The sequence below is a fragment of the Drosophila simulans genome, chromosome 3R, assembly GCF_016746395.2.
Source record: "Drosophila simulans strain w501 chromosome 3R, Prin_Dsim_3.1, whole genome shotgun sequence".
Classification (NCBI taxonomy): Eukaryota; Metazoa; Arthropoda; class Insecta; order Diptera; family Drosophilidae; genus Drosophila; species Drosophila simulans.
In genome coordinates, this window is record NC_052523.2 from 8,391,005 (window position 1) to 8,407,431 (window position 16,427).

The 16,427-nt window shown below is 41.5% G+C and overlaps 1 protein-coding gene across 3 annotated transcripts in view; it reads right to left on the bottom strand.

Moving 5' to 3' along the window:
* The window catches only part of LOC6727635 (protein tincar), a 62,616-nt gene that overhangs the window by 14,190 nt on the left and 31,999 nt on the right, over positions 1 to 16,427 (bottom strand). For all 3 annotated transcript variants that reach the window (XM_039295943.2, XM_016175511.3, XM_016175510.3), the window contains 3 exons: positions 6,799 to 7,493; positions 6,420 to 6,535; positions 1,490 to 1,724 (listed from right to left, as the gene is read on the bottom strand). In XM_039295943.2, coding sequence (XP_039151877.1) covers positions 1,490 to 1,724; positions 6,420 to 6,535; positions 6,799 to 7,108 — 661 coding nt within the window. In that variant the 5' untranslated portion in view covers positions 7,109 to 7,493. The remainder of the gene's footprint in view (positions 1 to 1,489; positions 1,725 to 6,419; positions 6,536 to 6,798; positions 7,494 to 16,427) is intronic.

Below are 16,427 nucleotides of genomic sequence, written 5' to 3' on the forward strand. Positions count from 1 at the left end.
GCCAGCCTGTCATTAACTGTGGAATTAGTTTACTGGGCTGCCAGGACGTCGGCGGTATCATGTGAGACTCGTCGATCCAACTGTACACAGAGGCGGCAGCACACGTGGAGCTCCCAGGATGTGGTATGCAAACAGAGCCCGACGATGCAACGTGGCCCAGGACTCGACTCATTCGACTGGTGTCCTGCTCACAGTTGGCCAACATTTGCACAGTTTTGGGTCGCTTGACTCGTTTCCGCAGCGATGCCGTTGCCATTGCTGCTGCCTTGTTATTAACATGGCTTATTGCAGGCCATAATAACCTCCTCCCCTGCCACTGTCAACCTGTTACCCCCGCCCTTCTCCGCCTGTCTGTGTGTTTGTGCATGTGTGTGTGTGTGAGTGGTGTTTGCTCCTGCGGTTGTTAGCCTGTGTGCTCGCTCGTTCGTTTGTGTTTTTGTTTGCCGAGCGGTCGGGCTGTATATGTTTGGCCAGCAGATTTCCCCAGCGATTGCCTTTGAAGCTGCTGCTCCAGCAGCTCCTCGGAATTTTTTGTTTAGCTTCCTCCGGATATTCCCCTAAGTTCACTTTGTTAAGCGTCCTTCAGAGCATCCTAAACTTCTTGGTTAAACAGTTTCGTCCTGGCCCACACATATGCCAGCGAATTTAAATTGGCCTGCTCATTTACCCGGCTCCGGGATTTTCCCCCGAGAAGAATGAGAATTGCAGCCAATTTCAGTTCGTTTTAAGGACAATAAATTGAATTAAAACACGGAATGGCAAACGCGATTGTGAATTGATTGCATCGACAATGGAAATTATGATTGATAAAAGGCCCACCCATAATCCCATCCTTTTGCCAGGAAAAACTGCCTCCACTCATGTTCAATTTAATAGTTGTCATCAGCGACAGCGCCAGTGTCATCGCACCATCAATATGACAATGTACAACGTGGCGTATGCTTGACAACAATGAAAGCGGGGATAAACGCGATTCGTGCTCGGCAACATTGTGCATGGGTTATTCTCCTGCCCCATTGCCCCCCGGAATTTCCTTTTCCGCGGGAAGTGCATAATCGACATGCGATAAAAAAGTAGCTACAAAAGTAGCTCTAAGGGGATCGAAAGTTTTACTACCCTATGGGTTTTGCCAGTGAAGAGAATGTATGCAGATGGCTACAAGTTAATTAGTATTATTAGCTATACAAAGATTGTTTCAAGTAGTTAGAATCAGCACACATTTCGGTAAAGTTAATTAGGATTAAAGTTTAAAGTGTGGCTCTATATTGAAAAACAAGTCAAGTTCGATAATCATATCCAGACAAAAATGAAATTTAACATTTGACTCAGAGGAAGACGTGCACCGGAAATGCACAGCTGCAAATAAAGCAACATGGCGTACACTTCCGGCAGCCCCATATTGCCCTGCTGCTCTGTTGCCTACTTATGAGCGCCATCCGCTTCTGATTTCGCCCATTCAACGCGAATCCTGTTGGTTAATTAAGCTCACCTTTTGGCAGCAATCCGTTCTCAATGATGCGAGCCTCGAGCAGCAAACGCGGCAGCAGCAGGCAAAGTGCAATCAGGATGTGGACGAAGGCCGCCGTAGGTCCGCCGTGTGTCCAAAGGGCTCGAAGGGTTCCGCCCCGCGACTCCTCCTCCAGGCCATCGTGCGGCGAGAGGGTGCAGCGCCGCTCCCTGGCACCTGTGGCCAATTTAATTCCGTCGTTTGCCAAGTTGCCAACCTGTCGAGTAGTCCACAAAATGCCAAATTATTAAAATGAAATGCACTACATATGATTTGGGTTTCGACAAGCTCATTGGGCTGGAATAGGGGAAATGGAGTATATAGTTCACATATGCAAACAATCATTCAGTTGGGTGGATTTAACTAAGCAGAGCCAAGGACTTGGCAATGAATGCTTATTGATTCAACCTCGCTTTCGCTTTTCCCTCTTGGGCGGAAATTGAAAATTTCACAAGACTCACTCCACTTTCTGCGAAATGTGCATGCATATGCAATTTCAATTTCTCTTATTTGCGCTGGAATTACTTATTTAGTAAAACACAAATGCTAGCAAAAAGCGCATTCTGCGTACTGAAAGATATAAGTTAAAAATACAGAAAGCAAAGCTTAAATCCGAAATTCTACGTTACTTTTTTAATATAAATAAAAGAATTCTGTATTATTACACCAATTAAACAATTTTAAACGGACTAACAACTTTTTATCAATTGATTCTGTTAAAAAAATTGTAAGTTTATTTTAAAACATGACTAAAATCAATAAGCACTCTGCAAGGGTAAAAAAATAGGGAAACAGTATTTATATATGGTTAATGTAATTTATTTCTTGTCACGGACTTATTAATAAATCCACTGATATTTTACACTGCCTATTTTTCATTGCCGTGATTCATAACAAAAATGAAACACACTTAGACCGACAATCAATTAGTATTTTGATTCAAACAATATTACTAATTCCATGAAAGTAATGCGATATGTATGTATATATGATTTGAATTGAATTTCAGGATGTCCAAACTTACACATTCAGCCTAATTTATGCTAATTATTCGGTATGGGATATCAAATTTTCTCAAACCGAGTGGCACCTACCATATTCACTGAATAAATTACTCAATAGTGAATCTATCAACTGGTTTGGCATTTCGCATTTCATAATCGCCTGCAACAGGCGACTGGCCAAAAGGGACGATATCCATGGTTGACCGCACACCAGTCCAACTGCATGTCGGACAATTTGGTGTACACGTCCCTGGGGCCCGGGGCCATTATTAAAAAATCTATTCGCAAATAAAAAAAACTACTAGAAACTGAACATGTGTAGAGCAGAAACAAAAATGCGCACAAAAAGTGCTTTTGTGTTTGGGTTTTTAATGCATTTTTTATGCGCTCAAAATGCGAACACATCGCGATTTGAGCGACAGAGTGAGGCAAACCAAGGCATTGCGCATACGACGCGTTGGCGCATAAACAAGAGCAACAAATAAAGGAAACGTTGCACGTGACAAATGGCAAAATGAAATATTTATATACGCGCACCCATGCAATATATGTATATGCATCTATTATTTTTCCCACATAAAGTATAAAGTATATATTCCCACGCTCCCTCCACATTTATTTCCACGAGCCACAAAAACAAAATAAACGAGTATTAAAATCACGTGTATATGTACATATAAATAAAGGCGAGCGTTCGGGCTTTTAAATTAAAAACAAGCAGACATCAGAATGATGAAGGAGCAGGATCTGAATCAAGGATCTGAGCCAAAAGCACCATGAACAGCAAATGGAAACCGTCTCGTTCACTTTGTTTTTCTGCGCTCCGGTTTCGTTGGTTTTGTCTCGTTGGTTTGGTTTGGTCTGGTTTGGTTTGCTTCCGCGGAGGAGCAACAATGATTGCAATTTGCAAAAAGCGAAGTGCATTCCAAGTGCTGGCGGGCTCGAGGAATCGCGCCGAGTGCCAGGCGCATAATACATTTAAATGTGCCAACATTTCGCGGCTCCTTCCCCGCAGGCAAATCATCTCTAAATCGTGTCACTGCGATTACTCATTACTCGTTCATTAACGTCTTAGATGTGGTAAAATCCTAAGTGTCCTGGCGGGGATTAATTAGAAATCCAGGTGCAGAGGGAAACTGGTTTTATAATATCTGAATTGAATATCTCATAGGTGTTAATATATATACAACAGTTGTTTAATTTTAGTTTTTAATTTAAGAGAATTTTTTAGCATCACTTTAACGATTCTCATAAACATGTGCCATAAACTGAGTATATGCTTAGTTTTTCCGGCATTGAAAACTCCCCATTCACGTTGGTCAGCCATTTCGTTAGGGGCACTTGCCACATACGGTGTGCGGTCTATTCCGCCACCCAGTGGTTTTATTCATTCGTTTAATTTCGAATGCTGTGCAAATATGAAAGTCGCAAAGTTTTCGCATCTCGTTGTTATGGCCGTGACAGTTTGCCAGCAGCTCCTGCTCCTTTGCCCGGCTTTCCACCGCTTTTCCCACTTTCCAATTGCCTCAAGTCTTATCGCTCGACACATACTCGTACCCGTAGGAGTTGAACGTAATTGTGACTGGTCTGTGGGTCTGTTGTTTTGTTGGTCCGATGGCAAAACCTAAAAAAAACTAAGCAAAACTATGAACTTCTGGCCCTGTTCCTGTCGCCCGTCCTGATTTCGGGACTCCGAGTCCTGGTTCCTGCCAGTGTCCTGATAGCCACGCCTCAATGGTCAATGTTGGGATTTTAGTTTGCAACCAATTTCTGTTCGTTGTCGTTTGTTGTTGCCTTTTATTAAACGTTCGGCGACGTGTGATGAAGCCCTTTCCCCACAGCCCACGGCTGTCTGTGTTTTTCCCTCCCTTTGTCATTCAGCTCGTTGGCGGTTTTTGGTTTTCGGTGGGTTGCACCTCTACCTCTACCTCTCCCTACTACCCACCCACTTTCCACCCATTTTTCCTTGCTTTTCATCGCCCTCTGTCTGCTCGCTGACTGATAGGCAGCTTTTGCCGGGCTGCATTTTTTGGCGGCTCCTGATGATGTTGGTTGTGTTTTTGTTGTCGATGCTGTTCTGCCGCTTTTGTGGCTGTCTGGCCAGCGGTGAAAAGGAATATTTGCATACAATTTGTATACTCTTTTATGGCGAGGAAAGTCCCACGCAGTGATTTTTGTGACGGCTCCATGAATATTAATACCGAAATCAATGGGAAATTGAAAAGCTTTGAACCGGATTTTCTTTCTTTGTCAATTTAAATAAATAAATATTTAGAGTCACACAGCAATATTGGTTTTTTTAGAGTATTAGACGGAAACAGAATTGGAAAATTAATCATTTTATTCAGAATTTAAGGGGGTTTCTTTAAAAACTTACATTGACGAATATTTAAAGTCAAAAATACAATAATGATTTTAATATATTTTATAAAATGACTATTGGGTAGAAATGTCAACATAAGCCTAGTTAACCAAATCATTTTCATACATCAAACAGTATTTCCGGTACCAAACTGATGCTCCTGCTCCAGAAGGAGTATAGTCAACCCTTTCTGGGCTGTAAGTTCCATACTTAATGGCATTATGTATTTGGGAACTAAAAGGGGTGATGCATAGTGGAGGACAAGTGACGCCACATGCAGCTGGCCGACTTCCTGTGATAGGATCTACGGTCAGTCTGCTGTCACAGCCAATGGACAGTCTGTGGCGAACTATGGACATCAGTCCACGCCCAATTCCCCACTCCATATGCCAGCAGCTTCCTTCCATTTCGCTTGTTTTAAAAACAAGCCAATTATTTGTGAAAACTTTCAGTTTGAGTGGGTGAAAGGGGTACATACATATATGGGGACGAGGACCTGGAATGACAGGAACTCCATCGCCAAGACTCACAACACCACACCAAGCGAAAAGTGGCAGGAATCAGGAATATCATACTTTGGAAATTGCTACTCGAATAAATAACTAATATAATACTATTATATGCATATATTCCAATTAGTTTCAGTTTAAAAGGAGTATTTCCTTCAGGAAATTCAATTTAAGTCGACCCAAGTTTGCAAACAAGGAAAATATCGTTACTTTGTTCGATTTCTCGTTTAAAAAATTATTGTTTCGCTGAAGAAAAATAACTTTTCCAGTGCAGACAGCACTTTCTTTACCACCCCGTGCCTCCCCCCATATCTGTCTTTCATTTTAAGTGGCTTTTATCGGAAACACGGAGCAAAAGGAGTAAATGGTGGTGGAGTAAATGCCGTTTGTCGGTGATTGTATTTTCCTATCGAGCTTGTGCCATCATCGTCTGCCCGCACACTTAATAAATATGAGATAAATAAAACACTAACTAAACTATGGGAACTATATGTGCAGCTTGGCCAAAGGGAAATAGAAAGGGAAAACCATAATTGCATTTATTATGCTAATAAAAGCACAGACACTGGGAAAGGGGTGAAAGCGGGGTCAGTCTCGCACACAGAGGACTTACACACACACACACCAATAGAATGTTTGTTTGGATTGTGTGTTTGTGTGTGAGTTCGTCCTGTGTTGTCAGCCATTTTGCGGATCCACTGAAAAGGACCAACAACGTATGCTCCTACTGGTCTGCCGATGCTGCCGCTGCTGTTTTTGTTTGCAAATAAATTTAATAACGTGAATAATGCCACTAAAAATAATTCACAAAAACCCAAAGAGCCGCGGCGTACTGGCAAATGGAGGCACTGCAGCGGCAGAGAGAACAAAAAATTTAATTATTGAGTGCAACCGAGTACACAGACTGGCAGTAAGAGGACACTGCCATACACAGTTAATTATCGCAGGAGCATGATCCCGGTTAAAAGCCCATTGGAACAATGCCATCGCCACCGACAACACCACCACTACCACCTCCTCATAAGCCAACCACTCACCTTAAAAACGGCAGATGTAAAAAAGACCGGCAGCAGGATGAACACCACTCCAGAAAGGACAATCTGCAGATTGAGTTCGGCCACAGGCTCGATTTTCCAGGGTATCAGAGAGCATCCTGTGAAGATATATATATATTATAGTATCTTTAAATATTTTCTTTTGTAGAAAACATCAAGCTAAGACAAAAGAAAGCTATGCTAGCTATGTTGGCAATCACATACACATCTAGTAGTTTATAAATATTTAAAGTAACTTTTTTAAATAAACATGATTAAACATTTTCAAGTGAAATAGCTAAGTCAAACAGAATGAGAAATAAATTAAAAATGCTTAGAAATTCTTAAGCCAGCTTGCGATGAAACAGAACTTAAAACTTACCCAAGAACCTGTAGGCTCCGTGCATGGCCAAGTATCCCTGGAACAGGGTGAGCAGCACTCCGTACCAGATCGACCATAGCGAGTTGAGGTGCAGATAGCTGCCGGAATCGTGGCCGGAGTGCTGGAGGCTGGTGTAGCGGCTCTGGTGGCGCTTGGACTTGATATACTTGGCCTGGAGCTGCTGTTGCTGCTGCGTGAGGCTGCTGCTCGCCGTTGTGGCGTTCGTCATTACGGAGTTGCAGAGGCTGGAGTTGAGGCTGCCGCCTCCGGAGGAGGCTCCTGCTCCAGATCCCTGGTGCTTGCCACCCATCTTCGCTGGTGGACTGGGCTTTGTTTGGCTTTCGACGCTCCGATGGCTTTTGTCGTTGCTAGTCGGGTTTTTATTGCTCTGCGCGACAGCGAATAATGTTGACAATCAATTTCTGTCTATCGCCCCGCACTATTTATATTGATTTTGTATTGATTCTGAACACTGATTTTCTATTTACTCAAGTGCTGCTGTTGCTGCTGCTGCTGCAGATGATGATGATCGTGATGATGAGGCTGCTCATTGTTTTTCCCATTTCCCATTCCAGTGGGTAATATTTGTCCGCTGATATGGCTCATTATAACGTCCGACGTTTCTATTTGCCGGCGCATATTTGTGGAAATTCGTGTCGATTTCCCACACTTTGATTGACACTGATTTGCTGTGACTGCAATGACAGGCAGGAAAATAAATGTGAATTTTCGTTGTGGCGAGAGAAAATACAATACATTTTTAGCTAGAATATGTAACTTAGAAAATATAGTGTTTATGCACACTTTAGTAGTTAATTTATGTACTTATAAAATACATTATCTATCAACTATCTGATATCTGTTACGGGGGGTATTTTAAGTTATGATTTTTATAAACAATTTTTTACTTGCGAGTGGTAATAGTAAATAAAAAACCTTTTCCTTCTTAATGTTTTTTCCTTTTAATTTTTTAATGAAGCCTTTATAATATACAGCTAGAAACCTATATAACCTAAGATTTATTTTCATTTCTGTAGGGTATTAGTTTTCATCAAATAGTCAAATCATCAAAATAATTCCCGAACATCCGCCACCTGCCGTTTTATTGTAATTATACCTTTTTAATCAACCATTCGATTATGTAATTAGGCAAGCAATTATCAATCAGAGGCGCTCTTTAAATATTCATGACATTTTTAAACCCCACTTAAACCATAAATAATTAATTGTCGTGCGCAAATCCGAGCCGTATTTTAATTAGTCACCTACGAGGATGGCGTTGCCGTTGCTACACGACACATGGCCAAATTGACGCGCCCAAATTGGTAACAATTTAAATAAGATTACAACTCCCAAAAGGGGGAACGAAGGGGTGGATAAACTATAAATCAATCCGCTGGGGGAAATGGAGGAGAAATTGCCGACCGACCGTACAGTGTCTGCAAACCAATTTGGCACATGAGAGTTACTATACAGTTCCTGCTGCTTTTCGGAGTCGGGCTGTGGATATTGCTGTTGCTATTGGGTGTTGCATGCAGCATGTAGCATGTAGCATATTGCTGGCGCTGTTGGCTGTCGCATAATTAAGCCAAACCTCGTTTGCCAGACAGACAAATGCGTCGGAAGGACCAACGATGGGGAATGGAGGATGGGGAGCGGGAGATGGCGAGACAGAGGCAGAACCTCCAGGGAGGAGCCTCCTTTGTCTGGGCCCTTGTTAAATGCGTCGCGGCTCGTATTCTGCCACATCGGAAGCAGCATAATTATAGGCCAAAGAAACACTAAGCCAAAATTATGTAATTTGCGAAAAAAAAATCTATATATACATATTCATGTAAAATATATAAGTAATCAAGATAAGATGTCAAGGCTTTGATTTAAGTTCAACTCGTCCTTTTCTTCCTTTTGCCTTCTGGAAGCTTAGCTGTTCTTCAGATGAATTGGTAACCAAAAAAACGCTATTCTAATATAAATTATTATTATTATTATTATTTTTCTCACTGCACTTACTGCAGCTTGTTAACTGCGAGGCAGGTAAACTATTTGCAGCTTTGCGTGTTGCAGTTGAATCTAACACGTGTAGAGCCGTTAACATTTATGCCGCCTTTCAGCAAATTTTGCGTTTTGTTCGACACAACCGCGGGAAAAGTGTGGAAAATGGAAAATGGGAAATAGAAAACGCAGTTCCTTGGCCTTCCTTCACAATTCCCTTTGTGCGCCCCGTTAGCCATGCAAAAATAATAAAATGTTTGCAATTTGTTCGCGTCGATGTTGTTTGCAATTAAACGTGTTGCAACAACACATTTAACAAATGGCCCGGAATGTGCCCTTATCGGCGTTTTTCGCACTGCCCAGTAATTGACCCGATTTAATTGATAATGACTGCTCTGTGAACGTATTGTCCACGGCACAAGCGACAGCAAAATGGCAGTAAAATCAGAATATCAGAATATCAGTCGACCATCGGCAGTAAGCCATGGCGTTTTAATGTCCCGACAATGATAAGTATATTTTTACAGGTATTTGCAAGTCAGTAAACCAAATAAAATCCTTTTTTATTTAAACAAATAAATCGTTAATAAATGAAATTTCTGTTAAATTAAATATTATTTGCGGAATTACAAGCATCCGATAACTTCTGTTGGTCCTAATGAAACATGCCCGCCTGAAACCTAATATACTCGACATTTACCCTCAATCTGCTACCTTATCCACACAAACTCCAAGCTCCAAGTGTCGAGCATGATCCTGTAAGTCCTGTTTCGTTTACTCCTATTGGTAATAATTTGATGTTAATTACAATCTTCACCAGGCTCAGCCAGAACAACGAGTCCTGTTTCATGTTTGAGTTCCGGAAGCCATGTGCCTTTGTAGCCGGCAAGAAGTGGAGGGTGGTTAATGTGCACCCAAGGCAGTGCCACTCCCTCGAGTTCCTTCGTCCTTCCTGTTTTGACATACCCAACATGAGATTAGCCAGCCGCAAAAGTCATAAATGCAGATGTTTACATTTCTTTTCTCCCACTCCCAGCCCCTTCACTTGCTTCCTTTGGGGCATTTTCTTTGTCTTTTGCCGGTGCAGCAGAAGATGGGGCAGGTGGCTAGGGGTTTTGGGGGTGGTTGAAGGGGGTGGCGTTGTGCTTTCGGGGAGCAGTCGAGAAGATAGACCAAGAACTTTTGCCCCTGTCCTTGGGGCAATTTGTCGCGTTCGCACGACTTTTACGCAGATGAAACAGCCACTTTATGGGCGTCGAGAGGAGTGTGGGTACACAGAAAAAAACACGGACTTATTACGATAATGTAACCCCAAGAATAATGAAATTCGAAGATGAGACTAGCTGGTTTTTTAACTTTCCTTAACATACAACATGGTTTTTATATTACAACAATATTCTGTTTTCTGTAAGCAAGCTTAGTGTTGCTGTATTTATATAGTTTAGATAGTTTTTGGTTTTACTGAAATTTCCATTACATTTGATTCTCATTTTTTTCTAAGTGCATGTGTGTTTGTCCCTGGCATTTCCTTTGTGTATTCCTGCGTAAAATTAAAATGTTTTGCTCTGGCAGCAGAAAAAGATAGCTTGGCTGTGCCCAGCCTTTTCCCATTCCTCCACTGCTGTTGTTAATGCAAATTAAAAACTTCACTTAACTGCATTTATTTGGTTAGCACAGTTCCCTCTGTCTGTCTGTCTGTCATACTTTCCTTGCCACTTTCAAATTCTTCAGGTTGCCCCCAGTACCAACTCATTCCAACTTTAGTGACTCATTCTTTTGGAATGTCTTGTATGGCCGCTGTAAGGGCGCAGACTCCAGTTCCGCCCCCAAAAAACAAGAGGGTGAGTAATACAAGAAAATATGCTAAATGGCACTTGGCACCCCACAGCCCCAGCGCATTTTCCCGCTTTTCCCCGCCCACGCTTTTCCCCCCCTCGAATTCCAGCCTCACACATTGCCTTTGGCATGCTCAAGTAGGCCACTCTGGCTAATTTATATGGGCAAGCAGCTTCTTTTTCTTGCCACTTATGCTTCATTTATCTCGCTCCGAATGGAAAAACCCCTATTCCATATTCCACACCAACAACCCACTTTTATTTTTGATGGCCGAACGAACGAACGGTCATTGCTGAAGAGCTGAACAAAGAAAAACAGTCGCAATTTTCATCTTTGTGCAATTTTCTTGGTGCATATATATATATATATTTATTTAAGCTTCCATTGAGCTGGGCTTTCTGGCTTTTCTGCCATTTTGCATAAATGAAAATGTTGCATTTTCCTCGCCGCATCATTTACTCTCGTCCATTTCCCATTTTTCTCTCCATTCAAAATCAAACACAATGAAAACTCGCTTTCCTTCGCCAGCATCTTGGCACTTGGGTTTTTTGTTACCGAAAGCGTGACAAATGTGAGCACACTGAAAATATAAATTGGTCGGTAGTTCTACTAACTAGGAAAGAATAAATTAAGCATTAAATTGCTGCAACGAAATAAAGCAAATTTCACTTTAAACACGACTTTGCAGATTTCAAGAAGTTGAAAAGAAGAAAATAATCTTTTTTTTTCCAAACTTAAAGACAACTTTTCCTGGCAGCAGCATCCAAAATTTCTATTCACATCTCTGCAACATCGTGACTCACTTCTTATATGTATTTTCAGTCAGAGTTGCCAACAAACATGGACAAAGGAAAAGAATTTATTTTCTGCATTGGCTTGAAAAAGTTTTTGCCTTAGTGGTTGGGGGGTTTGGAAAATGCGGGGCAGGGTGGTCGTTTGGTTGCACGTGGCATGTTTTGAATTGGATTTACACATGTGTCGAGTTAATACGTGTTACACCCCCTAGACCCCCGCCCCCCCACGTTGACATTTTTTTCAATTTCCAACTTTACAGCAACCAATACGTGAGTGAGCTGTAAAATGTGTTGCCGACTTTCTGGGGCAGCCGGCAAATCCGCCAAAAAATGTTTAACCCAGAACGGGTGCAATTAATTTTGATTTATTATAGACCAAAAACTATGCTTACGCAAAAGCATAGCTCATAAGCTGTTATTAAAATCAATTTTTTTTTATTCCTAGCATTAGAACGCAACTAGGTCATAAATGCCCTGGGAAACCCGAAATCACCAAAAAAAAAAAAGAAACAAACGACAAAATAAACAAAAAGCGAACAAAAATAAAGCCACAAGGGAACTAGGCAAATTTATGACTGCAATTAAATCGCTACCAGTGGGAAAATAAAATTAAAACAAAACATAATAAACCATATAAATTAGAATGCGAATCGCATAAAATGACGCCAAATAAAAGCGGAGCACATTGTCTGCATGTAAATTATCGCATCGAGTGGGCGCACTCACTGCACCACCACCACCCACTCACCACCCCAAAACCAAACCACCCACCGAAAGAAAAAAAACCGGGGGCAGCAACAAATGAGCCACATGCCACCACTTGCAGACGCTCTAAGCCAAATATTGCGTTGAAATGTTACCAATTCTGGGAGCGCTTAAATTGCGTTACACATCGAGGGGGTTGATGGGTCACCAACCAACCCCCTTCGAGTTGGATTTTCCGTCGCTTGCATTCCCGTAGAGCACTTGCCCCTCCCCCCCCCTGACTGATTCCGGGTCGTAAAACTGCCGGGGAATTTATCGCATTCGAATGGATTTTTCGCAGGCTAAATTTCCGGCGGGGGTGTTTTGGGGGCCCAGCTATTGTGCAATCGACGTAGTCAGCGGTTTGTTGTTTCTGTTGTTGTTCCTGTGCACATTGCATGAGTGAGTTGGGTGGACTCAAAAAAAAACTGAGTGTATTCAAAGCGAAAACTTTTGCCGCTTAAGAAAATCGATGAATCCACCCAAACACAACATCAATGTTTTCCCAAATCCACCCTCTTTCTGCACAGGTGGGTCGCAAACCGGGGGCACGCCATATTAAGCGGCATTTTGTTTTGACATTTCCTACGGGTTGCCTACTTTGCCGCAAAAAACCAAAACAAGAAGGTTTTTCTTTTGGAATGGGCAAAGGTTAAAGGAAAACTGGAACTGTGCACATGGCAAAAAATGAAAGGCTGAACAAAAGGCATGCGAAAAAAAATCAAGAAAGTAAGAACATGAAAGCCACTTTCATCAAATGTTGTACAAGTAGAACACGAAATGCTGAGCGGAAAATTTACCCTTTTAGCAGGCAAAAGAGTTTACAAGATAGCAAAGTAATGCTTTGTACTAAGAGATTACACAAATTATTCTCAAGAATGTTTGACTTAAACACTTTACAGACATTTCGGAAATTTATAAAGTAAAAACTATTAATACGTGGGATATAGCTTACAGTATTATGTATTTCTATCTCATCTAATGACGGAAAAATTCTTTTGAGATATTATTATATTTTTCTTCTACTTTTTCATTCAAGATAAGAATGTATCTTCATCCTTCAGAATCGTATCTTTTATTTATTTATATTCCCATTGCCATTTCACTGCCGTTTATTTATTTAGTTTGTTGTTAATATTGCTAGCCCTAAGCGAAACAGTAACCCATTTATTTCTATCCGTTTTATATCCCTTACCATTTTCCCAGAGCCACAATCGCTGCTCCTGACAATCATTTCCTTTCAATTTCAGCGGCTAAAATTGGTTTTTTAATTAAGCCATAGCCAAGAACAACGATATTTTCCAGCTCCCTCGATGCTTCAGTAGTGATATACCCACAGAAAAAAACAGCAGCAACAGCCATGTTACACAAGCTAACCGAGTGACCAACTGGCGGCCATGAGCTGCTCATGTGAGTGGTAAACAAACAGAAGGGCGAACAATGCGGGAAAAAAAAGGAAAATGCCGCCTCGGGCTGAAAATGAAAAAGGCTGGGGAGGAGGAAAACTAGGGAGTCCGTGGCTCATAATGATTGCATTCCAATTGAAATCAACTTTGGCATGTTCGCCTGACGGTCGTTCAATGGGCACAGAAACCGCAGCTCAACGGGGCGTATGCGCAATATTGATTCATAAACACATTTCGGCACGTTAAGCCTATACAAACAATCATAGACAAATATATGTATGTGTATACTCGTATATTCGTTTATGCACATACGAGTATATGGAAAACAGAGTGATGTGACTTGGCCGGGATTTAATTGATTTTGTATTGTATGGGAAATTGCAAAATCTGTTACAAGCATTTTCACTAAAGCCATCAGTAAGCCATTGAATAAATTATCCACACTCTATTCTGTACGTTTCTGCACATTTTACCAATAAATTGAAGCAATTTTCAGTGTGAGTAAGCGGGGTAGTAACCGCACAAAAACAATTGCAAATGTTGGGATTTATATGACAAGTTCAATTATTTGCCAGAGTGCCAAAGGGCAAAGGCAGAAGGGGGTGAACAACATGCACAGCCTAGCAACAGAGTGCTATCGTCAATCAGGAAATTTGAGCTGAAAGTATTTTGCTCAAGGATCAAACCGCAGCAAAGTGAACAGACGAGACAAAACAAGCTAAAGGCCAAAACCGCAGGGCAATGAAGGATCAGCCAGCCAAGTGACAGGACAAACTGAAGCTAAACCGAACCATTTCGAACCGAAGCCAACCTGACCTGACCTGACCCAATCCCTCCTCCGCTGGTAGAAGCTATTAAAAATTGCACATGCCAGTAAAATTGAGACGGCAGCCAAAGTCGAGACCAGAGGTTTCAATTTCACTTAATAACAAAACCGCAAGGGGGCCAAGTTGAGATGGAGCAGGAAAAGGAGCTGCGAAAGATGAGAAATGGCCAGTGGTCACATTTGAGCGAGCAACAAAGTTGTTGCCACTGCTGGAAATACAAAGCGGAAAAATGCAACCGCAGCTGGCAGCTGCTTTTCCTGCAGACCACCTACCGCCCCATCAAACAGCTGCTCGGAATATGCTCTTCCACTGAGAAGAAATCGAAACGCAATCTAGAAATAATAATAAACAATAAATATGTAATCAAAATTATGTCTTCTATTTCAAGAAGTTGGCTTAAAGGCGAAAACCAGCAATTAAGTAAAGCCAAGTGAACAAAAAAGTTTTCAAAATTGCATTTCACTCTCAATTCAATGATATCAAATATATGAGAAGAGCTGATTCTTCATTCGATTTAAATTTATGAGGAATATATTTATATAACCATAACAGAAAATAGTGCTTTGAAGAATATAATATAGCATTTTAGGCAACTTGAAAGCAGTTACTTAAAGAGTACAATTGCCATTCTTGCATTTTATTCATGACTTAAGACATCTCAATTTTTCAGCAGTGTTAGAAAAGAAGAACGTAAGCCAAGTCAGCAAATCAAATGGCATGCAGATGCGGATGCCAAGTGCGTTTGGTTAGCAAAGAGGATTGTCAGGGGCGTAGAGGGAAAACGGATGGGGACAAGGGGTTAGTTCAGCTGGCTGCCACATGAATGCCGATAGTTGTCAGAGATTATGACACGAGAATGCCACAAGCAGGACCCACCGACAGACAAAGACAGCTGCCTGGGGAAGTGGGGCCTTGCCCCAAAGGGGGAGGCTGCGAAACTTTCAAGCAATGAACACATTTGCGCATATTTGCATAAAACTCGCTGCAAGGATGCAGCTGCCGAGCGGCGGATGGGTGGGGTGGAAATTGGAGGTTTGGCTGGGAAATGCCAGAGCAACTCAAACACGGACATTAAAAACGGCTCACGCTGACAACACGAAGTCTCTATGCACTCTCTAAAATTCGATTTCCAGATGGAAATCAGCAAAGTGAGCGCACGGAAATTGCCTATCGGAAATGCGGCTTAACTGACGTTTCCTTGTCGTGCGCATTTCTTAGCTGCAGTAGAAAAGGTATTCAAAGAAAATCTTAGTACGAATATATGTTTTAAAAATACATAATACATAGATGCAAAATTAAATATTTTTAGACTAACTGAAATAGCTCTAAGTCTAGATACATTGCGTTAAATATCTAGCAAATCTAGAGTATCTCTATCTTCAGAATCAATAATGCCGTTGGACAGGAAATATTTTGCCATAAAACTTGATCAACTTGGGTGAACATGCAGAAAAGAGGGCCACAGGATGAAGGAAAAAAAAGGAGCGGGTGGGATGTGACTTGGTACTTATTGGGAATTGTGGAAGTTCATGCCTGAAGAAAACTCATAAAAACTGCTGACAACAACAAACAAAATTACAAAAATGTATTCCCAGAATACTTTAAGCCCTGCGTTAGTATGTGTGTGTGAGTGAGTGTGTCCTTTGGCAGCATCTTTATCTGCGCACCGAAGTCTATAAGGTTCTATAAGCTACGATTATTAAAAATGGAAAATACTTCTACGCCCAGCAAAGGATTTCCGCAAAGCTGTTTTTCTTCTCTCGTTTGATTGCAGTTTATGCATATGAATGAAGTTGTTTGGCCCTTAACGTGGCCCACAACAAAGATGGAAGCAATAGGCCAGGATAAGATGAGCTGAAAACGAAGTTGGGCAAAAGACAAAAGTCCAGCGGCAAAGAAAAACCCCAGACAATTTGCATTGAAATCGAGTAATAGTTCGGTCATGGAAAACCAAAACCCCGATGCAGGACTCGCAATTAAGTTATACAAAAAGCGTAAGGTTAGCTGGCAGCTTAAGTTTCTGACTTAGT